Consider the following 24111-nt stretch of genomic DNA (forward strand, 5'->3'; position numbering starts at 1 on the left):
CCCTGGAAGCTCATCTTTGTCTCCAGAACAAAGAAGACATGTGGTTTCAGGCTTTGGCTTCATGTGTAGGCCCAACTATTGTTCACAACTATAAGTTCCAACTTAAAAAAAGTAATAATTCATGAATAAACATATATATAACTCAATTTAAGAACCTGAAACTGTCTGATTGTTCAATCCTACTTAATGACAGATAATGTTATGTTTACATTTCAACTTAAAAACGGTCAGAACTCTGTTTCTGATTCTTAGTTTTTATTATTTTTATCACAACATTAAAATCACATCACTAGGCTGCGGTTGAATAAACACTTTTACAGACAGGATCAATTTGGCTTCATCACAACAAACAGACAAATGTTCATATATGTTGGATTATAAATAAATGTGTTTTATGTGGATCTTCATCAGTTGCTCGACTTCATAGATCCAGACAAAATCTAAATGATAGGAAACGTTTACCATGAAAATAAAAATCAGTGAGAAGTAAAAGGAGAAATAAACAAAGCTTTAGACTTATGAGTTGAACATTTATATTCAGAAGTTTTCTCTTACATAAAATCTTTATCTCTACCTGCGCTGATCCAGTGTCACAGAGACATTCACAGGTAACAGCATCAAGTGATCTGCAGTGCTAAAGTATGGAAACATCTTCTCAGTGAAAGTGTGTTTGAAGGTGTGAATGTGTTTGTTAGTATCAAGATCAGTGAACGACAGCTTTCCTCTGTTCCAGTCCAGTTTCACTCTGATCTTCTGGATCTTCTCCACAGAGAGAACAGATGATGCTGATGAAGACCACGCTGAGTATTTACCTTCACAGAACCATATTCCCCATGATCCAGACAGTTTGATTCTCTTCCTCTGGGCAGACTCTGCTCTTACACCCAGTGTCCAGTAAGTACTGTTTCCAACCAGGACGTCCCAGCTGTGAGTCCCTGAGTTAAAACCCTCAGATCCCAGGACTGATAAGTAATGTTCAAACCTCTCTGGATTGTCAGGAAGCTTCTGTTCCTGTCCTTGTTCAAAACCGGTCAGACCTTCAGACAGGACGAGTACTGGATGAGCAGAGTTTGGGTCCAGAATCACAGGACTGTAGGAGACCAGGTCTTTCATCTTGTTCCAGATGTTGAAGCTGAGGTTGCCCAGATGTTTGGCCTTCTCTATCAGGGCTCCTGAGGCCAGCTGTGGATCTTCCAGCAGGGGGCGCTGCTGGACTCGTTTCACTGCAGCCTTGTAGTTGAGCAGGAACCAGACGTTATCAGCTCTCAGCTCGTCCTCTGTGGTTCTGATTGTGTCTGAAAGAGCTTTTATGTCTCTGCTCAGACATTCAATCTTCTCCTTCAACATCCGACTCTTCTGCTCCTCTTCCACCCTCAGTGCAGCCATCCTAGCCTCCTCTTCCTCCTGTAGAAACCGATGAAGCTTTTCAAACTGCTCCTTGATCTTCCTCTCTGTGTGTCGGGCCTGGACCTTAATGTGTTTTGCTGTTTGTTCAAACTCCACTTTAACACGTTCAAAACACTGTAACTTCTTCTTCCATGGCTCCAGAGTTTCCTGAAGCTGCTTCTTGGGTTGCTTTGCAGCTTCTTCTACGGGTCTGAATCTGTGGTCGGTGTGTTGTTCTGAATCTCTGCAGATGAGACACACTGGCTGCTGATGGTCCAGACAGAAGAGTCTGAGTTTCTCTGAGTGCAGATTGCAGATAACATGTGAAGGGCTTTGATCTCTCTCCTGTAAGAACGTCTCACACAGGTTCTTTAACGCCAGGTTAACAGTTGGTTGAGACATTGGAGATATTGTCTTACAAAGTGGATACTCTTTTACTTCTTTGTCTTTCCACCAGCTCTTCACACAGTCTTTACAGAAGCTGTGGCTACATGATAGAAGAACAGGATCTCTGAAGACATCACGGCAGACGGGACAGCAGAGATCCTCTTCTAATCTGGAAGCCATTGAGTCTCCAGGTGAAGGTGAAAACAGACAGTCAGTCAGTCACAGCTCCACGAACTTCACTGAGGTTTACTTCCACTCTGAGTCGAGGAGTTTGTTAAACTCACGGTCAGTGTGAACAGCGTCAGCAGGTTGTAGTTTTACTCTTCTCTCCTGTAGCTGGACTCACTCAGGACTTTTGGTCTAGTTGGGTTTGGTTTGGAAGATGAATGTGATCGTCTGGTTTTCCGCCTGCGTCTCTTCAGGTAGGAACAAATGTTTCCTGGTTTCTCAGGTGTCAGGAGAGGGTGGAGCTTTAGATGTTGGATTATAAAACCTGTAAGACACGTACAAGCAGCTCTGCTGCCAATAAAAACTTTGCCTCCCACCTTATGGACTGCACTCTTACACTTTAACTCTTAACTGGGGCAGATTAATCTGCTTGTGCAATATCAACGGTTCATGTGAAATACATTCACAGTAAAGATATGTGCATTGTGATTATATGTACAGTCTATACACTGTATACTGTTCAATTACATTTATATATTTTCATAGTTTTTTGCTGTAATACTACAAATGTCCCATTGTGGGACTAATAAAGGATTATAAGACGGACAAATGATTTTATGTAATTATCCTTTTAAAGATGTATTTGTTTCAGCAAACTAAATTTATATGTCGTGAAATGAACCTGAAACATTTGAGGATTTTTTCTTGGCAGAAATATTAACCTGACCTTGTGGATGAACGTGTTTACTTCAGCGACCTCACGGAATCGAGTACATCGAAGAAAACGAGTCGACACATCAGGTGAGTTTTCTCTTTTTCTCTGTTTATCTCAACACAAACAGACTCTTTGACACTTTTCACAACAGTTAATATTCAACAGTTCAGACACAAAAACTCATCCACACTCTCATAAATAACATCTATGTATTTTCCATAAATATTTCTCTGAACATATATCTTTCTCCAGTGTTGTTTTTTTACGATCACGTTGCTTTGAATGTTTCAAAGTAAAAGCAGCAGCAAAGCAAAATGCTTCTTTTATATACATTTTGGATGAATAAAAGTTTGAACATTCTCAGAGTAGCACCAGACAGTGTACAAGTACAAAATAAGCTTAAATATGCGTTAAAAAACAATGGTGAAGCCCCCGCCCCCATAAATAAAAAAAAATTAACTGAGGCAAACAAACACAGGTAGAAAGACCCTGAAAGGCACTTAAGTGATGAGACACCGAATTGAGACGTGACTTTACAAACTCAAGGATGTTTCTGTAAATATAATTAAATATAATTTCTTCCAACGCAGAAGGAGTTTTCTAATCTGAGCAGAATCTGACTCTGTTTATTCTCCAAAAATGTTCCCATCAGCTTCTGTAAACTCTTCCTTTGATAGTTTTTTGTTTCTGAGCGTGAAAAGACTGAATCCAGGGGTCAGACGTGTGAATGATGCCGACACAAACTTTATATACATTTGTGAAGAAGAAGAATTTGAGCGTCCTGAGATGGAATTTAATCAAGACTGATTATTTATTTAGGACGAATCATAAACTCCCAATCTCCATGGTTGCTGTGACTTATGAGACGATTAAAGGCACAAATAAGAAAATGATTATTTCGCCCAAAACAATAAAACAATCATATTCTAAAAAATGCTGAAACTGACTCTTCAGCTTTTCCGATGTTTTTTTAACTAAGAAAAGAAGGAAAAATTTGATTTGATTTCCAAGCTGTTATTCAGTTTCTTTGTTTGACTTTAAAAAACGTAATTATATTTATCAGCATCATGTTATATTGTGAGAAGTTCAAGATGTTTTTCATTATACAACAAGATATTTTCACTTAAGAGATAAAATCATAATCAAACAAGAGTTTCAGGGGGGAAAAACGTGTGTGCAAGTATCTCCGACTTGTGTGATTTTGTTGTGAATGTATTGTGCGTCTGGCCCCTGGACAGGAGGAAACTGTTTAATGACAAAAGCTGAATCTTGTAACATGGTTTGTTTGTTTTTCAACTTCCTGATGATAGTTTACGAGCTTTAATCAACAGATTCACTCATGATTAATTTATCGTTTTCAAACTCTCCATAGCTCAGTTACAAGAAGAAATAAAATCCTCCTTTCGTGTGACACTTTGTCTTTTTGACCACATCAACAGAATGAATCATGAGTGTTTGTTGTACGACTCCTGTGACTCACCTGGAGCCTCCAGAAACTCTCCTGCTTTTATAAATGAGTCATTAACATTTATAACTTCAGGTGATTCAATTAATTCTCAACATTTACAGCTGCAGAACTCGAGACTTATTGGAAAGTGTGTTACACGTAACAGTATAGTTTATAATTGACTAGAAAAACACTGATACGCCAAAGCATTAAAGGTTTATAAAAGACTATTATGGGACATTTATTTTAATTGGTTATTCATGTTTAATATTTCTTTTTTTAACTTATTGGTTATTTTCTTACACAGCATTTTCCACTAATGTTCAGTTATTTATAGTTTATATACTGATTATCAAAAAGGTTTTACCCAGATTCATTCAAACAACAGAACTCTGATCATCAACATTACATATTTACTTTTCTTTCCACATTCAGACGATTCTACATCAACAGTCAAAGTTAATAATTCTGCAGCTGTAAATATTTATAAAAAGATTTTTAAATACTTCTTGTGGGAACTGTTCTGTGTCTCTATCGTTTAGTGTGTAAGAGAAAAATAAAATTTAATGATGGTTATTAAAAAACCTTAGAGATAAAAAGAAAAAATATCTTGTATATGGAGGATTTATCCCAAATTGGCAAATATTTGTTTGAATGAAATGCTTGGTAAAGGATTTATTAATCATAATTATAGCTTTTATAAAAGCAGCCTGGTCAGAAAGTGCTTCACATTTTGTCTGAGAAGCTCCGACAGATGGAGCTGAACGTTTCTCTCTTCACGTCTTGGGTGAACGACTCGGAGATGCAGTTTGTTTAAAAACACGCGGCCGTTCTGAGTGAATCTGATCAGAACATGAAACCTCCCGTCACTGTGCTGATCGTGTGAGATTCGAACTGTTCACAAGAAAAATGGAACCGAGCAAGAAAGTTTTCATCAAAACCATCTGATGTTGTCTCTGAGGAATCTTCTCTTTCCTTGTCGCCTCTTCGTGGTCTGTAGAGGGTCATGTGATCCATCATGTGATCCATCATGTGATCCATCATGTGCCGTGGATCGATGGGCCGGCAGCAGTCTGTAGTCCTCCGCCCTGTCACCAAGAAAAAGGTCGGTGGTGGCTCAGGTTGTGGGTTCGATTCCCCCCGGATCCACTTGTGGTGCTGTCAAGGTGCTTTGGATCAAAGCGTCTGCGGACGGCAGAAATCTGTGCGTTCACAGACATTTCCACACGAACACACTGCAACAGACACACAACAGACGTCAACACATTTAAAACATCAGAAACCTAAAACTTTAACTCTAATTATTCTGACATTTAGTCGTCAGCAATATTTCATAAGTCTTTTCTGCGTAACTGATTTATGATGATATAGTTACTACTGCAGTTGAGCTGGATTGTATTCGTCCGGCTCATTAACGATCAGTTTACCTGCAGTCGTCTCCTCCTGTGCTGATCACGTATTTGTCGTCGTGAGAGAAGCGGATGTTGGTCACATGAGCCGAGTGGCCGAGGTAGCGCTTGTGTTTGGCCTAAAGACGGAAAACAGGTTTCTCCTTAATCATAATTATAATAATAAGTGTGGTCGTGGTAATGGTTAAATGTCTTTTATTGTATACATGAACATTCTGGATTTAAAGTTAATTAAGTCTATGAGTTTGGTTGTCTTAAGTTTGCGTAGAGTAAAAATATTCAACACCACTGTTTTTTCAAAAGGATTAAAGACTAAAGGCATTAAAGAAAATAAATAAATCAGTGACTCACAAACTTCTCTGTGCAGGGGAAGTCGAACAGTTTGACCAATCCGAAGTCGTCTCCGGTGGCGATGTTCATGCCGGCGTGAGAGACGCAGGCACAGTTCACGTCGGCTTTGTCTGAGTTTCGAGGCCAAATCCCCAAAACCTCATCTCCCAGAATACTGAGGTAGAAAACCGTGTTGATTCAGAGCAGCTGAATTCACCGTTGATATTATAACTCAGGATTATCAGGCTGCAGTTAAATTAAAAAAGAAAAAGGAACCTGTTACCTGGTCCAGGTCGCCCACGTGATTCTGTCAATGATGATTTGGTCGTTTATCAACTTCCCTGAAGGAACCTCGAAAACCTGCCGCTTATAAACGCCTGTGGACACCTTCACACACACACACACACAAACACAAAATGTAAGGTACTTAGATGAAGTAAACTATGTATATATATTTTGTGTGCACATGTATATACTCTATATGAGTACTTGTATGTAGCAGCTGTCAGCAGAAAAGTCGAGCTGCAGGATGAAAGCAGGGATGTCGCTGCAGTAAACCAGTCGGTTCAGACTCGGTCCGCTGCTCACATCGTACACATCCACCGTGTTGTCCACAGAACCGACGGCCAACAGCTGCCGGTCCGGACTGAACCTGGTGATTTCAATCAGTGTTATTAATGAAAAACACCTCAATCTGTCCACTGCTGCAGCTCCTCTCTTCAGACTCTGTGTCAAACACATGGTTTTAGCTCCTGTCTCTTTAAGAGCCCCCCCCACACTAAAGCCCAGCCTGCTCTGATTGGTCAGCCATGTCTCTCTCCTACCGGATGTCCTGGATGGTGACGCTGCGATCTCGTTTCTTCGCCCACATCTTGAGCGTGTTGGCGAGGAGGATGAGGAACTCGCCGTTCTTCATCCCCACTGCCAGCATCTCTCCATCTGAACTGTAGGTCACACAGCGAGCAGCGTGGCCGACACACACCTTGCTCAACAGTTTCTAAACAGAGAGTGAGAGAAGGAAACAGGACAGTCACCGGCCATGAACAAAATCATTACGCCCCCTGGTGGCTGGCTGCAGTATAGGACAGTAAACTGTACCTTGTCCGTGAGGTCCCAGAGTCTGATGGTGGCGTCGTCACTGGCGGTGACGCAGAGGTCTTTAACAGGGTGATTGGTCAGACCCCAGATTCCCCCCCGAGCGTGACTGTCCAGTAGCAGGTTGGACGCCGCGTTCTTCTCCCCGACCTCGATGACCTCCCCGTCCTTCGTCCCAACCAGGATCTTCCCCTGAGGGAGGAGGAAGAGGAAGAGGAGGAGGTGAGGAGAAAGTTTGGAGACGATGGAAGAATGAAAATAATGAAAATCAAAAAGGGTCTCACTTTTCCTCGGCAGACGGACCGGACACACTCCACCTGCTGTCCCGTCTCCAGCTGGAACGCTCGACAGCGCTTCATCTCCTGATCCCAGAGCTTCACGGCCCCGCCCTCCTTCGTCCTGACACACAAACAGTTCACTGCTTTAACTCCCCTGTTGAAACGCCCCTACACAGAACATTTCCAAAAAGAGAAGACAGGATGGACGGACTCACGGCCTCTCCTTGCCACCGGTGACGATGAGGCCGTCCCTCAGCGTGGTGTACATGGTGAAGACGGGCCCGGTGTGAGCCTTCGCCACCACCCTCAGCAGGTAGTGGTCCCGCCACACATACACATCCCCGTTAATGGCTCCGGTGAACGTCAGGTTATTCTGCAAAAACAAATGTCCACAGTCAACTAGAGATATGATGTCACTGCTGACAAACTGGATCAATATCAGAATTATTGATCAGGTATCGGTGAACTCACGGCTCCGAAGGCAACGGACAGCATCGTCTGCATCCTGCCGTCCTCCACGGTCCCCACCACGCCCTTTTTGTACATCAGAGCACCACCGGCCAGCGTCCAGAACTTCACATGTTTGATTCCCACTGACACGAACTGGGAGTCCGAGTCCGGCCGAAACTCCACCACGAAGATCCGGTCCGGGTGTCCGCCTTTACTGCACACCTTGGATCCTGCACAGGATACGTTTTTTAGAAGGGATTTTAAAATGATTCTGCTCAAACTTCATATCGATCGAAAGCTCATTCCTGTGCCACTGGGCTTCTGAAATAAAGTGGGTGTGTTTCATTATTGATCAGATATGAGTCTGACCTTCCTGCCAGCGCCACACAGTGATGGTGTGTTCAGGTTCCACGCCGACAGACAGCAGCAGCTTCCCCGTGGCGCTGAAGTTCACGTAGCCGACGCCTTTAGCGTGAGGACAGCGCAGGATGGAGAGGGTCTGTTTGCTCATGGCGTCCCACACGTGGATGGTTGGTGTGGCGCCTGCGTGAAGGTGAAACTGGTCAGAAGACGTCACAGGAAGAAAGTACGAGGGACTAAAATGTGACAACGACAGGAAACATTCAGGACAAACAGAGCAGATAGAGGATCAGAGCAGCTTCCAGACACCCTGAGAACCAGAGCAGCGTCAGCTCAAAGCACTGAGGACGTTCAGGAGCCAGGATTATTTCATCTGAAAGCTCCAGCATGATTTATAAGAGTTCAATTAAAACGAAATGTTTGAGTCAGTGGCAGCAGGAGGTTGTAATGAAGCCAGTCTTCAGCTCGTCTCTGGGTCTCAGGGTGTCTGTCCTCATCAGAGAGGCAGTGCTGTTTGTTTTTACCTGGGAGTTCACTGACGTCACCTGAGGTGTTGTGAGAGCGATGGTGACAAATGAGGCCAGCCAAAACACACAAAAACAAAAACAACAAAAGAACACACAAACAAATGAAACTGATGAAAAACGGACAGATTCTTGCTGCTTAAATTAGTTATTTTTCTTTTTAAAACACACGTAAGGGTCTAAAAGTGTTTTTTCACAGACAAAGCTTAGTGATGCTAGTGTCATCAGCTCGTTTCTATCTTCTCAGCGGGAAAAAGTAAAGCAGGCAGGTTCACTAGGAAGCAGAGGAGAGAAAAGCAGGACTAATTTAGTAGTAAACACACTGCCATGCACACACACACTCCTCCTGAACACCACACACTCTCTAACACCCTCTCTCACACACACACACACAGACACTGTACCGATCTGTCCGGTGGCGATGACGTTTTTGTATTTCGGGTGCTGGTTGACGGTCAGACAGAGGATGTCGTCAGTGTGTTCCAGGTAGAAACTCTGAGTTCCTGCAGCAGAAGACAACATGTGGAACCGTTACTGACGATGTGACGCTTTCATTGATGGTAGTCAAGTCATGTGACCGATAAGAACCAATCAGGAAGTTTTCAAACTAAAACGAGACCAGCAGCGTTTACACAAGTCTCTGATTCAGAAGTTTAAATCTCTGTTTGGTCTCCACCACACGGCTCATACATGTGGATCTATGACCATCGTGTGGGTCATGAGTATGTGCCGTGCTGTGGTTACCGGTGGTGAGGCTGTGGACGATGGCCGTGGCGGCGGTGTGATAGACGATCTCCGAGCCGTCGTTGAGGTAGTGCAGGTTGTTACGACAATCAAAGCCTCGAAAACCAAACACGTGATCCAAGACCAGGTCCTGCAAAGGGACGGGACAGAGGTGAGGAGGAGGCCGGACGGATGGCCAGACAGAGGGAGAGAGAGACAGAGAGACAGACTTTACCTCCACTAGTCTCTTCTTCTTGGACACGTTGTTCTTCTGGAGTTTCTCCGGCTGCGGCGCCGCTCGACTCACCGGCGGCCTGAGGATCGATCAGTCTATTAATGACATCATCAATCAACTCGTTCAAAGAGAAACATTCTTATCCCAACGAGCTGACGTCTGGAGGACAGACAGGTGGAGACAGTGAGACAGCGTGGTCGGCCTGAGGGCAGACAGTCACACTGTAATGTGTCATAACGGACAGGACTGATGCAGACAGATGTTTGGAGTTCACATCTGGCCGTTATTTTTACAGATAAGTTACAACAAATCCATTTTTATCGCAAATGTTTCTGTGGCAGAGACAGAGACACAATAAAAAACCCATTGTGTTTCTTTAACTGTCGACAGTGGTTCACAACATCTGGATCTGAACTGCAAACAATCATCAGAGTCTTTCTCATGTTGTTATTTATCTGTAGGTGAGTTCTGAGGACAACCATTTTCTTCTTGGACGCTGTCAATGTGAGGTGATGTCGACAGGAGTGGAATGCGCACGCGCACACACACACACACACACACACATACACACACACACACACACACGCACACACAAATGAAGAGATAGACAACACAAAAGAACAGGTAGTCAGGTGGGCAGGTGTTACCTGGATCCCCTGGACAGCAGAGGGACAGAACCAAGGTACAGAGCTTTAGAAAACACACACACACACACACACACACACACACACACACACAGACACACACACACACACACACTAACACACATACACACAGAGCGACACACTCAAACACACACACACACACACACACACATACACACACACACAGTGACACACTCAAACACACACACACATATACAGGCCTCATGCTTCAAAGAAACTTTAAAGCGACTAACTGTGTCTCTCTAGCTACATGCTGACAAAATGCTAACATGCTACTGCTCCCTTATATTTCAGTGCTGTCAGGCTAACATGCTAGCATAGCTAATGGCGTTGACAGGCTAACATGCACAGGCCGTGAGGAGGTCAGAGGGGATCAGATCCAAACGCTCCCTCTACAGAGGAGGAGCAGAAGATGGACGACCAAGACAAGATGTGAGAAAGATGAGGAAGAGGCAGAGGAAGTCGTTTTAAATTTCAAGAGAGCGGAAGAAGAGGATGAGGAGGAGAAACATATGAAAGGATGACCCAAAAAAAAGAAAGAAAATAACTATAATTTAACATCATCAGAAACAATGTGAAGAATAGCAAATTGAATTCAGGGCTGTGCTCCCTCCAGGTCCATGCATTGTCTAAGCTTACAATTAATTTGTTTTTACCCAGTCTGAGTGTGTCTGATGACGCTTTTGTTTGTGTGCGTGTGTGTTTGTGTTGTGGTTGTTGCCACCTCACAGTTCTCTAATGACGTTACTAAAGGCTCATTTATGCTCAGTGTTAGAAATGTATACAGAAACATTCGGACGCCTTGTTTCCACATCAAGTCTTCTATAAAAAAAAAACATTAATTCAAATCTGAACATATTTGTGATTTTTAAAGTCGTATCTCTGATATTCACCCCCTGTCTCTGTCACTTAAATGTGTGGTCAACTCTTTCCTTTAATGATTTATGAGCTACAGTGAACACAGTTTAATGAAATCACACCACCTGCATCACATAGACATGTTCCCCGTCTGAAAACCATCACCACAGTAAGTACCAGCTCATACTTACTTGACAATGCCCTGCCTCCAGGGGAATGCAAGTTAAAACACAACAAAGATATTAAAGACTTTCTACCAGCAAGAACAGTCAGGACTTCAGGGGACCACCAAGGGACAAACACTAAGAACTACATGAGGACACAAAGTGAGCAAAACAACACTGTCCGAACTGCTGTGAGATTCTGAGCATCACCAGCTCGACGGGGGAGTTGTGGCTTTATTATCACAGTTTTAGATGATTTAAATCCAGTAAGTCATGCACACATTACATAATGGGCCGAGTGAGCACAGAGGTGAGAGGCTCCTGAGCTGTGATTGTTTAAATTAATTATCAGTGGATGACAGCAGAAAATAATCACAAACAGATTTGAATAAAAATATAAAGACACAAAATGACCACAACACTTTTTAAACACGAAAAACAACTATAAAGAGACACAACTGAAGAAAATAGATAATAAATAATAAAGATAATAAAGACCCAAAAAGTTACTAGTAAGAGAGAAAATATGTGCAAAGATATACTGCTTACACTAAACATCTACAGAGACACAACTGTAAAGAGACAGACATTGAAGACACAAAAAACGTCAAAGAAACTAAACGTGAGCACAAATAGAAAATGAGCACAGATAGAAAATGACAACAAAAAGCTGATAAATTACTTAAAAGAAATAAAACAACAACTAAGGGATAAAAAATAACCTCAAACAGATTGTAAATAAATACAAAGAGGCTGGAAACGACTATTAAAAGAACAAAAAAGACCACAGACAACTGACAAACTACAAAATCATTCAAAATGATTTAGTACAGGAGCTTTGACAAGTGCTTGGAGCCTCATTGTGTCGTGATCTGTCCATGTTCCAAATATTTCAGTTAATCATCTTCATTTGGAATTTGAGTTGTCAGACTTTGGTTTTACAGATTTGTAAATTTCCCCTGAAGACAGAAGCTCAGTGAAACTCTGAAACCTTCACATGTTCTCAGTTTGGACAGGACACACAGCAAACTGAGCCTTAACATTCAGTGACCATGCAGAAGCCTGTACATGCAGCCAGTACACACACACACCTACACACAAACCTAACAACACTGACACCCTGGGAACAGTCACTGGGACCGCTGACGACAACAAGATGAGACGTTTTTTTTAAAATCAGACAGAGTTTGAACCTGCACCAGGAAGACAAAACCTACAGTGACCTCTGAGTCTTACAGAAGAGATTCATCTATGTACGTGACTCGAATAAAACAACACAACACAACTTTTTACCTTAAAATAACAGCTTCTTTAATCAATGTTTTTGATTGTAAAGGAATTTGAAAAAATAGGTCTACACATTCTGAGGGATTGTGCCCTGGTTCCTGAAGAGCAGCTCAAACAACGTCACCACAGAATCGTCTGTCCACAAGGGCTCAGTGCAGCAGAGAGGACAGAGCTGAGACTGATGGACAGTTTAATGTTAATCATCTCCAAAGTAAAGTGTGCATTGGGTTCTGGTTAAAATAAGTTTAATTGTGTCCAATTGAAAGATTTGTAACTTGTATAATGTGAAAAAGTTAAATGTAATCAGTTAATCCATAAGTAAAAGTGAACATTTGTGCCGAATGTGTTATTCTCTGAAGGAGTTCTTGAGATATCGTCTTCACAAGAATGGGACAGAAAGACAACCAGATAATATAATGTCTCTGGCCACTAGGTGGAGACAAATACTAATTTCCACCAACAAGCAGATTTGTCTGGTGCAGCTTTAAACTCAAAATACCCACCTGCCCAAAACAAGTAGTTGTCATCGTGATTAATGTTTGTGTGTGTGTGTGTGTGTCAGTGTGTGTGTGTGTGTGTTTGTGTGTGTGTGTGTGTGTGTGTGTGTGTGTGTGTGTATACCTCTCCTCAGCAGACAGCTCCTTCAGCTGTTGATGAGGTTTGGTTCCTCTCATCTCTCGGAGGCTGACGGCGTAAATCTTGGTGCTGTAATCCACCGTCTTCTCTCGGGCCACGTCGCTGTCGTAGCCTTTCAACACAAACAGTCATGACCAGCTGCTCCCCCGCAGGTCGACCAGCGCAGTTACAAACTTCACCCACCTCCATCCTCCTCGGTGTCGTCGTCCGACTCCTCGCTGTCCACGAGGGGTCGGTTGTCGCGTAACAGAGGCCCCTCCCCGTCCCCAGGGACCCCGCCTCCTCGTTCCCTCGCCCAGATCATCAGGGCGGTGTCAGCCCCGCCCACGGTCAGTAGGGTGGAGTCATCCTGAGCCCAGCGGACGTTGGTCACCTGAGCGCTGTGGCCTACGTAGCGCTTAAAACGAGCGTACTGACCCTGGAGGGAGGACGGAGAAAAGAAATACACCTGCTAATTCACACCGATTCAATAGTACTAAATACTTTTAATATCATATATACCACATATCTTTAATTTGTAGTTATTTCAGTATTTTATTTTCATCCAGATTAAGGGATTATCCCTGGACCTTTTAAGGACATATCTAGACCAGAAGTAAAGTTTGCTTTAAGAGAATCTTATGCTGAATGTAAAGAGTGTAGCAGTGAACCTGTCTTACTCTGACGGGGTAGCTGAACAGCTTGAGGAAGCCGAAGTCGTCTCCGGTGGCGAGCAGGGTTCGGTCTCTGGTGAGCGACGCGGCGTTCACGTCGGTGATGTCACTGTGCGTCGGCCAGATTCCCTCACAGCTTGAACCCAGAACGCACGTCCAGCTGGACCAGTCCATCCGCTCCAACTACACAAAGAACCAAGTAAAACACACAACAACATGAGGAAGACGCACAAACATTTCTGAGAAGACTTGTCATCATCCACAGCCACATCATTGGATTTGAATATGTATCTCTGAGCACGTGTGTTTCACTTTTGTGAGTTCAGATCCGACTGAGTTATGACCTCTGTTGGAAGTTCATATTGATTGCAGACCAGATACACACATGCACGTGCACACACACACACACACACACCCTGACCTCAGTGTTCTTGATTGTTTGTCTTCTTCCTCTTGGGGCTTCGAAGAAAAGCTGCTCTTTAGCTCCTGTGTTGACCTGCAGCAGTTTACCTACACACACACATACACACACACACACACACACATCCACACACAGCTAAGACACGTTGGGACGGAAAACGACTTCAGGAACTAACAGCATTAGAAGAGTTGTGTTACCTCGAGCGTCCCAGTCGAGGTGTGTGATGTAGCTGGACGCTCCTTTACAGACCCCCACTCTCTTACTGCTCTGCACGTTGTAGATGTCCACGAAGCTGTCGTGCGACGCCACTGCCAGGAACTTTCCAGAGTCTGAGAGAAGATGTCACACACAAGGATGAGTGGATTTTCTGTGTCAATATGTGTGTGCATATTTGTGTGTGTGTGTGTGTGTGTGTGTACCTGGGGTGAAGCGGATGTCAGAGATGGCATCACGGCGATGGTGGAAGCTCAACAGATCCTCCAGCGTGTCAGCGTTCACCACCAGGACGCCGCCATCACTCAGACCGACCGCCAACGCCTTGCCATCGGGGGAGAAGACGCAGCAGCGGCCACCTGGAAAACACACACACACACAAACACACACAGTTGATTGATTGCCTCCTCTTTGTATTCGATTGTTGTGGTGACATCACCACTCTGGCGTTCCGGCCCTGTGGTGGTTTCTCTGACCTCTCTTCAGCTTGCGGACGGCGACCATGCGGTGATTGGCTGACGTCTCCCACAGACGCAGGGTTTTATCATCGCTGACGGTGGCACAGATCTGGAGGAGAGGGTGGGGGGCCAGACCCCAGACTTCACCCTCCATGTGACCCTACACACAGACAAACACACACACACACACACACACACACGTTAATCAAAAAGAAGACATTCATTCTGCTGTACACGTCATCATATCCTCCCACACTTCTCAAACAAAACCTACACTGACAGATACATTCCTAAACACACAAGATCTTTACAGACACACACACACATACACACACACTTCTGTTTGCGTCACTGCACACACCAACATCTAAAAACACTCAGGTATGTCACAGAGGAAATATCACAAGCTTCATGCGACTAAAACACACACCAAGTTCATTTCATTTCAAAAGTAGGTGAGTGTCTGTGTGAGTGTGTGTGTATGTGTGTGTGTGTGTGTGTGTGTGTGTATGTGTGTGTGTTTGTGTATGTGTGTGTATGTAACTGCCCATCGATCCGCAGTAGACAGCTCTCCTCACCATGGCAACAGGGGCCGTACCAGACTACCAGACATCTAGAGAATCCCTAGGATTTTCACCATCTCTCTCCCTCACACACACACACACACACACACATACACACACACGACACACAACACACACACAAACACGGTGTATACCTGCACCAGCAGAGTCATGGGTCCAGTCTTGTCAATCTCTAGAACTTCTCCATTTTTGGTTCCTACCAGGATGTGACCATGACCCAGAGTGATGGCTCTGATGGAAGGGTTGTCCTCCAGCAGCAGGCCTGTACACACAGACACACACACACACACAAAGACACACACACACACACAAAGACAAAAACACACACACACACACACACACAGAGGTAGATCAAGTCAGCAGAGAGAAGTCGCTCGATTTATTTCAGTTTTAAAGTCAGTGTCACCACATGTCCAGGTGGTGGCAGTGTTGGACACTACATGTTACTGCTGGAATCTGAAGCAACAATTATGATGCTCAATACGATTTAATGCTGAAAACCTAAAATACATCAGAGGAGGTTGACACAGCTTGGAAAATACAAATGAACCCCTGTTAACAGATCATCTCAGACTGTTAAAGGAGGATAATTCTGTCTGGAGCTGATCTGTGTGTTTGTACCTTTGGAGCCTGGAGACAGAGACGCTCTCTTGATGGCGTAGGTCTTCAGGCAGCGATCAAACATGTCGTCCCACAGCTCCACCACGCCGTCCTTCCCGCCGGTCACGAAGCCCTGACAGCAGATTTATATTCATCCACAGGTAATGTTTCCCCACAACAAACTCTCACAAGAACAACTAGGGATCGATCATTTCAAAATCGGGTCAACAGATTCTGTTATTACTGACATTTGTCTCCATAAATTATGTCTGTGTCTGTGAAGACTTTAAATGTGAACGATACAGAACAACAGCAGACGTTTCTTTTGCGATCTGCTGAACGTGTTGCTTAAGAGTCCATGAACCTACAGATATAACTTGCATCTCTAACAGAAGATATCTTGGTATATCATCATTTCTCTTTTCTAAGATACTGTCGCATCCTCCCTCCTCTCTCTCTCTCTCCCTCCCTCTCTCTCTCTCTCTCGGAGCTGTGCGCTGTCGTCCTCTCTCCTGACAGATTTTTCTCCCTCGTCCTCCCACTCAACCTGAGAGCCTCAGATCTGTTTGAAGTCACAAGGTTTCCTCTGAAGACTCTCTCACAGACAGTGTTTGCTTCTGAACAATTTATTTATACTTCAGGATAGAACTTAGAGACTCAAAAAACTGTCATTTCTGCCCCTGAATTTTCACAATAATAAAGAGATTCTGCTTCTACAAATCTAAGTAGACAAAAATGAGTTCTGTCATTTTAGGTCAATCATATCACACTGGTATTTGTTCAAGTTTACATGTTTCTGATCAGTTTGGTTTTAATTGAATTGAATTAAAAAAAGAGCTTAGACGTCATAATTGACAGCTGAGACTGACTAGTTATTGGTCAACACACAGGAAACGATGCAGCATGTAATCCCAGGCGAGTCTGTAATTTGATCTGCATGAAATCAGCCTCCCTCTCCTGCAATCAATCGACTCAGAGCTGATTTCATCCATCACATTCTGATGCTGCTTCACTTTCCATGTGAACGACGGATCGGTCCGAGATCAGTTCACGATCGTTAATCAAAATGTGTCTGTGAAACAAGAGCGAGGACATTTAAAGCTCTTTTCACTGTGTGGAAACTGAATTAAGAGTTTGTTGAATCAGAAAACAGATTCGCCAGCTGAGGAAGTGGACCCAGATGTTTGCACAACACTGTGTTTACACCTCATTATCTCAAACATTGTCTAAATTGTGTGAAATAAACTTCTACTGTCTCCAGTGTATTTTTTTTTACTGTGAGGGAATCTTCCAATGCTTCAAATCTGTAAAATCTGCTTAACTTCTGCCTAAAGCTTATGTAAGTCAATAAAGTGTAATAAATGATAACAATTCTCAAAAATGAATAGAGACAGACACACACCTTGTCCAGGGAGAACATGGCGAACACTGGTCCATCGTGAGCTTTGACAGTTTTCATCAGCAGCGGCTCCTTCCAGATGTAAACGTCTCCGGTGGCGGCTCCGGTGAACACCAGCGCCTCGGTGCGGCCGTAGCACACCGACATCATGGTCTCCAGCCGACTGATGCTCCTGAACACACCACGCCTGGAGGTCAGACCGCCACCTGGAGGACAGAGGTGGAGGTGCTCAATTGGACGATTAGCCCAGGAGACAAAAGTGAAACTCCCTGTGACCTCACAAAATCCCCTTAACTTTGTGAACACGTTACCTTAAGAAGCCCTCGAGAGAATCCTTTCAAATTTGGTACAAATATTCACTTAAACTCACGGAATAACTGAATTTATTTAGGTGGTTAAAGGTCAAAGGTCAAGGACACAAACTTCACAATTCTGCTGTTGTAAGATAATCATTATTCAATAACTTCAAAGCAGATTTAAACACATTTATTTGTAGAAAATGAAAGTGTGAATCAAACTTTATAAAAAAGATACTGAGCGTATCATCTGTGGTTGTCTTGGATTGGACACAGTTATTGTGACTCACAACTCGAGTTCAGAGACTTTCGCAAATGATTCTTCATTAGATGCATTTAAACGTTAATTGTCTCTTTTGGGACACCGGCTGCTGCAGCAGGGAAAAGTCAGCGGAGGACGATAGAGTAAAAATAACTTAATGGTGAACTGGGGAATGAAATGTAGCACAAACGGCACCAAAAACAAATGTTGTGTCAGTAAAACAGCCAATTAAAGAGAACTCAACCCATTTTAAATCCCTATTAGGAACTTCCAGTCCCGTTGACACCCTCAGGTCAAACTTTAGATTGTTGCAGGAGCTTTAATGAGTGTCCTCCACGTTTGACTGTACCAGGGTCAAACGTCTACCCTGCAGTGTTACCTGCGTGCTGCCAGAACTTGATGTGTTTGATTCCCACGGTGACCAGTTTGTCCATCACCAGGGGATTACACTTCACCACAAATATCTTCTCCTTATGACCCCTGCAGACAGAGAGACACAGGTAAACATCAGGAAGATGTCACAGTGAGCGAGTGGACGTGTTGATTCGTTTCTAACACCAGGCTGCACCTGGCAGTGGCGAGTTTCTCTCCTCTCTTCCAGTCCCAGACGACGATCGAGTGACGGTCATCGACTCCCACCGAGACCAGGGTCTTCCCATCAGCTGCAGGAGGAACACAGATATCAGATGTTATATTACAGCTGATGATCGGGGCCCTCACACGTTCACATGTCATCCAATCGATCAGATCTCAAAGTGACAGATGTTGATAACAGGTGTCAGCATCACACACACACAACTCACTCAGTGTTTATCACCTACTGAACTACATGCACATTATTCTACTACAAGTCACACAGGGTAGATACCTGAGAAGTCCAGAGCACACACTCCTCTCTGGTGAAATCCCTTCAGTAACGAGAGGCACTTCATGGTCTGGATGTCCCACACATGGACGGCTGGATCCCGTCCCACCTGCACCACACACATCACAGGGTTTTAAATTGTGCATGTTGTGTTTCTGATCAGATTAAGCAAATCTGAATAGCTGTTCCTGAGCCAGTGTATGCATGTGTTTGTTATTGTGTGCACGTGCTTGTGTGTGTGTGTTTTTGTGTGCACACCTGTCCTGTAGCAGCGTAGTCCTTCAGCGGGTGGATGCTGAGGCTGAGGATGTCGTCGTCGTGGCCGAGGTAGAAGCGCTGGCTGTGCAGCTGCCGGTTGTAGACCACGCCCACCGCCGCCACATGATACAGCACCTCTCCACCCTGAGTGTAGAACAAGTTGTTCCTGCAGTCATAACCACGGTACCTGCATGAGAGAGAGAGAGAGAGAGAGAGAGAGAGAGAGAGAGAGAGAGAGAGAGAGAGAGAGAGCGTGAGAGAGGGAGAGAGAGAGAGAGATTTCCTACATGTGTTGGAAGTGATTCACCAATCATAACGGGTTGGGCTATGTCAAGTTTAATTAGAAAATAAGGATCAAAGCACATATTTGAGATATTTTAGCTGAGTTTTTTATTTGTTGCTGCAGCCTCTGTGTGTATATGAGAGATGTGTGATCTCATTAGATCACCGTCTATTTATTCAGACACAACAACCTGTCATCAGGTTTATACAGAGGCACAAACAAACTGATGTTACCCGTGAACAAACTGCAGCCGGAGGCCCTGGTCCGGTCCTCGCTGCCTCTTCAGAGATCCGACCTGCTGCTTCTTCTCTCTGCTCTGCTGCCGCAACTGAGGCAGGTCCTCCTTGTACACCTGCACATACACACACGTACACACACATGCACACAACCATGACAAAGAATATGGAAATTACGTTTTCATAGCTTGACATGTGCCATCGATATGTGGGAAAAGATATTATATAAGATTTCCTTTCACACATCGATCTTCTCCATTTTTTTATTTCAAAAGTCAATAATAATTTCTCCCTCATCTCAAAATGAAGTCATCTCTGTCCACACGTTTCTCTGCTTCTCTGCTCTGAACACTCTCTGCAGCATTTCGCCTGCTCATTGTTCATGCAAATTATTCTGCCGAGAGTGAGTCGGCGTGTTTCAGTCGTCTGGGAGTTTCACATGGAGAGACTTTCGCTCCCAGGAGGTTTAGGATTGGCAGCGCTCCACTTGCAGAGCTGCATATTTCTGGAGCATCGTGGTGGATCAATGCTTTCAACTGCAGACCGTGTAACTGGGACTGGCATCTTCACGCCCTGGATTTTTCAAATATTTTCTCTAATCATCAAAACATATTTTTCCTCTTCTTATTCTTGCTCCTGTGTGAGAGGGAGTCAAACGCTGGAGGCTGAAGATAAATACCTATTTTTAACATCTCAGGTTAGAAGAAATACTTGGATCCTGACATATCACAGACATTAATATGCAGCCACAACCCAAATCTGCACAGTTCATCTCCAGGTCCAGGTGAACGTGCTGAACAAACATCCTCAAGGCGATTTTGAGATAAGATGTTTACAAGAATGGGACGGGCGAACGAGACCGAAACGTGACACCTCCAGCCGCTGTGTGAGGGGCACGGAGGAGTCAACACGAGGGAATGAAAGGAGGGAGAGAACGTCAGAAGATACACGCACAAAAAGACGAGAGGAGGAAACTGAAGAGAAGGAAACAAGAAGGAGGATTTGTGAGAATGGAGTGAGAGGAGGGAAGAAAGAGAGGACGAGTACATGAACATCCAATAACAACGGTGAACAAATTCATGCTCTCCGGTTCTCCTCCTTCAATTAAACTCAAACACACAGACAGACACACACTCTGAGCTCTATCTCCAAACAGCACATTGTTGCGACACAGCCAGACTGACTGTAGTCACGGGACCGGAGCCAAGCAGCGGCTGGCGCTGGAGATAAGGCGTGTTTCACAGTCACCATGGCAGCCACACAGAGCCCTGCTGCTCTCAAGCTGATGGAATAAAAAAAACGAGGAGCTGATACGAAGCATCCTGTGTTAAAAAAATAAAAAACACTCTGCGGTAAAACCCTTTGGGAGCAGTAGGGGGTTTGGTGCCTTGCTCAGAGGCTAAAGATCAAACCAGCAGCTCGTACCTGTCGGTCATAGTGGATCTGAGATTCCTGCTCGATGTCCGAGTCGAGCTCCGGGACGTCCGACACGTCGCTGTCCGACTCCTCGCTGTTGGAGTCTCCATGAGAGTCTGCAGAGGACAGGCAAGTTCAGTTTAACCCCATCACATAAACTGTAACTATAATTATTAAAACTATAAACAGCTTTAACCTAATCAACACAAACCCTCTAATGTGAACACTCATATGAAAAACCCACCTTGTATGTTGACGTCCTGTCCTCCGTTCATCACGGACTCGGGCAGGAACCTCCACTGGAAGAGGGCGTGGTCAGCCCCACCTGTGGTCAGCACCCACTGCAGGTCATGTGACCAGCGAACGTTGGTCACATGGGCAGAGTGGCCGATGTACTTCTTGAATTTGGCTCCTTGGAGAAAAGGACGAGTCAGATTTTAACAACGAAGCTGATGAAAAGAGAAAAAGAGAGACTGATGGCAAGATAAGACTGAGACCTTTCTTCAGAGAGGGGAAGCGGAAGAGCTTCACGAGGCCGAGGTCGTCTCCGGCCACCAGCACGGCAGCAGAGTGATTGGCGTCCACGGCGTTGATCTGGGTTAGATCTGAGTATTTAGGCCAGATGCCACAGACCTCTGAGCCCAGGACGCCACTCCACGACGCCCAGCGTTGACCTTTGACCTCCTCCTTACTGACAATGTGCTTCCCCACTGTCGGAGGGAGAGGAGAGAGGAGAGGAGAGGAGAGAGGAGAGAGGAGAGAGGAGAGAGGAGAGAGGAGAGAGGAGAGAGGAGAGAGAGGAGAGAGGACAAAGGACAGAGGACAGAGGACAGAGGAGAGTGGAGAGAGGACAGAGGACAGAGGACAGAGGACAGAGGACAGAGGACAGAGGAGAGAGGACAGAGGACAGAGGACAGAGGAGAGAGGAGAGAGGAGAGAGGAGAGAGGAGAGAGGACAGAGGACAGAGGACAGAGGACAGAGGACAGAGGACAGAGGACAGAGGACAGAGGACAGAGGACAGAGGACAGAGGAGAGAGGACAGAGGACAGAGGACAGAGGAGAGAGGAGAGAGGAGAGAGGAGAGAGGAGAGAGGAGAGAGGACAGAGGACAGAGGACAGAGGACAGAGGACAGAGGACAGAGGACAGAGGAGAGAGGAGAGAGGAGAGAGGAGAGAGGAGAGAGGCGTTGTTTATCTCCTGATGACGATGATAACAAAAAGTCTATTCGCACATTTTTATCAATGACAATCATTTTCAACAGATGAAGTCGAGCAGGGGAAATGTGGATGGTGCAGATCTGAATTGAGTGGAGCCTCAGTATCGAGGTTCCACGGATCCACATGTTCAGATAATCATGAGTCAGTCTCAACTGTCACTCAAGATGTTCTTAGAAATAAACCAAACTGAGAGCAGTGACTCACTCGGCATCCGGTAGAAGAGTCGCTCTCCAGCTCCGTCGTTGCTCTGCAGGATCTTGCTGTCCAGAGACCAGTCCAGGTGAGTTATGAAACTGGAGGATTTACAGCATTCTCCCACCTGAAGCCAGGAGAAAACACAGAGTTACAACGGAGCTTCTGAACTTGTGTGGTCACAGTACATCTGAGAATAAACATGTGTTTTAACATCTAAATAGTCCCGGACCTTCTTGTATCTCTGAGCGACAGCGTAGATGTCCACCAGTCCGTCGTTGGAGCCGACAGCGATGTACGCTCCGTCTGGAGAGAACTTCATCTCGTGTATCACCTCCTTCCTGTCTTTGATGTGAACCACCTCCGTCATGTCTCTGAGAAGCACAGAGACAACACTGAAATATCAAATCAATTCAGTGATGTGTGTGTGTGTGTGTGTGAGTGTGAGTGTGAGTGTGAGCGTGGGTGTGTTACCTGACTCTCAGCACAGTGAAGGATCCGTCCTTCATACCCAGAGCCAGCTGGGATCCGTCCACGCTGAACGCCACACTCCTCACCGCCTCCTCCATGTTACAGCGAGCGATAAGTGTATGATCCACCAAACTCCACAACCTGATACACACAAACACGCACTCTTCAAATCTTGTCTGTGTTTGGTGATATTCTCAGAGATGGTGCAGGACCCTGGCCTTGTAATGCAGCCGTCCTGTTAACCTGTACCAACCTGACGGAGCGGTCGTCACTGCCGGTGACAGCCAGAGGTTTCTTGGGGTGAACGTCCAGCGCCCAGAGCTCGCCCTCGCTGTGTCCCTGCATGATCAGCAGCGGCTTGTCCCGGTCCCTCACCATCACCTGGACACACACAGAAACACTATCAGTCTAAACTCTAAACTGTGTTTTTGTTGCTCACCATTATGTGGTTTCTTCCTCACCTCAAAGATCTCGCTGTCCTGAGTTCCTGCCAGGATCCGGTCGGCTCTCCAGCAGACGCTGCGAATAGACAGATCTGGACGAGGAGGAGGAGGAGGAGGAGAAGAAAAGTTTGAGTTTGGCAGGAAAACAAGAGACTTTACAATTTGGTCTTTTCAGAGATTATGGATGTGATGGTCAGTGAGAAGGTACTAGAGCTCGTCCAGGAGTTTCTAGAATTTTTTTGAAGGATTGAGGTCACTGACGACGTCGTAGACAACCCTCGAGAAGGTTTTTCTGTCCTTCAAAACGTTTCTAGTGGACATTTAGGAGATTGTATGGTCCTCCAGGTTGTTTAACACCTAAGGGAGAAGTTTCAGACAGCTGGAATCAATAGCATCACTGGAAAAAATTAGGGGAAATTTTTGGAAGAATCCCTCGAGTTGAGTTCAATCAGCTCTTTATCACAATTCATGACAAGAAGCGCTGCAGATGTCCTGGAGGCTCACGGTGGAACACCAGGTTAATGCTGGGACATAAATAAATCACATGATGACAAAGGGGGGAACAAATCTGAGCAGAAAAGAAGCTGGAGGGAGGAAAAGAGACGAAGAGAAGAATAAATCAATAGGAGGAGATCAAATCCAGCTGTAAAAAGACTGGAAGAATGGAATGAGGCAGGGCAGGAAATAGAGATGTGCACGGACGGCATCCGATCGATGAGTATTGA

At 44.8% G+C, this 24111-nt stretch overlaps 2 protein-coding genes across 2 annotated transcripts in view; both read right to left on the reverse strand.

Annotated features, from left to right (window-relative positions):
• Positions 1-288: 288 nt before the first annotated feature.
• LOC133966471 (zinc-binding protein A33-like) lies at positions 289-2160 on the reverse strand. The gene has a single exon (XM_062401415.1). It carries the CDS (start codon positions 1951-1953, stop codon positions 571-573), a length of 1383 nt encoding a protein of 460 aa, XP_062257399.1. The 5' UTR covers positions 1954-2160; the 3' UTR covers positions 289-570.
• Positions 2161-2758: 598 nt separating this feature from the next.
• Positions 2759-24111, reverse strand: part of LOC133966714 (echinoderm microtubule-associated protein-like 6) — a 37421-nt gene continuing 16068 nt past the window's right edge. The window contains exons 7-44 of the mRNA XM_062401753.1: positions 23405-23478; positions 23197-23324; positions 22947-23084; positions 22705-22846; positions 22485-22599; positions 21559-21771; positions 21306-21473; positions 21071-21177; positions 19643-19761; positions 19127-19313; positions 18872-18977; positions 18572-18665; positions 18383-18483; positions 17449-17651; positions 16068-16179; positions 15581-15708; positions 14881-15022; positions 14611-14763; positions 14389-14520; positions 14192-14280; positions 13777-13953; positions 13301-13535; positions 13103-13229; positions 9508-9586; positions 9294-9423; positions 8954-9052; positions 8550-8570; positions 8035-8208; positions 7687-7895; positions 7431-7588; positions 7222-7336; positions 6941-7129; positions 6667-6839; positions 6332-6494; positions 6126-6229; positions 5864-6017; positions 5531-5631; positions 2759-5338 (exon numbers count right to left, since the gene is read on the reverse strand). Of these exons, the coding sequence (XP_062257737.1) occupies positions 5314-5338; positions 5531-5631; positions 5864-6017; positions 6126-6229; positions 6332-6494; positions 6667-6839; positions 6941-7129; positions 7222-7336; positions 7431-7588; positions 7687-7895; positions 8035-8208; positions 8550-8570; positions 8954-9052; positions 9294-9423; positions 9508-9586; positions 13103-13229; positions 13301-13535; positions 13777-13953; positions 14192-14280; positions 14389-14520; positions 14611-14763; positions 14881-15022; positions 15581-15708; positions 16068-16179; positions 17449-17651; positions 18383-18483; positions 18572-18665; positions 18872-18977; positions 19127-19313; positions 19643-19761; positions 21071-21177; positions 21306-21473; positions 21559-21771; positions 22485-22599; positions 22705-22846; positions 22947-23084; positions 23197-23324; positions 23405-23478 (5084 nt within the window). The 3' untranslated portion in view covers positions 2759-5313. The remainder of the gene's footprint in view (positions 5339-5530; positions 5632-5863; positions 6018-6125; positions 6230-6331; positions 6495-6666; positions 6840-6940; positions 7130-7221; positions 7337-7430; positions 7589-7686; positions 7896-8034; positions 8209-8549; positions 8571-8953; positions 9053-9293; positions 9424-9507; positions 9587-13102; positions 13230-13300; positions 13536-13776; positions 13954-14191; positions 14281-14388; positions 14521-14610; positions 14764-14880; positions 15023-15580; positions 15709-16067; positions 16180-17448; positions 17652-18382; positions 18484-18571; positions 18666-18871; positions 18978-19126; positions 19314-19642; positions 19762-21070; positions 21178-21305; positions 21474-21558; positions 21772-22484; positions 22600-22704; positions 22847-22946; positions 23085-23196; positions 23325-23404; positions 23479-24111) is intronic.

This window comes from Platichthys flesus, chromosome 12 (genome assembly GCF_949316205.1).
Source record: "Platichthys flesus chromosome 12, fPlaFle2.1, whole genome shotgun sequence".
Classification (NCBI taxonomy): Eukaryota; Metazoa; Chordata; class Actinopteri; order Pleuronectiformes; family Pleuronectidae; genus Platichthys; species Platichthys flesus.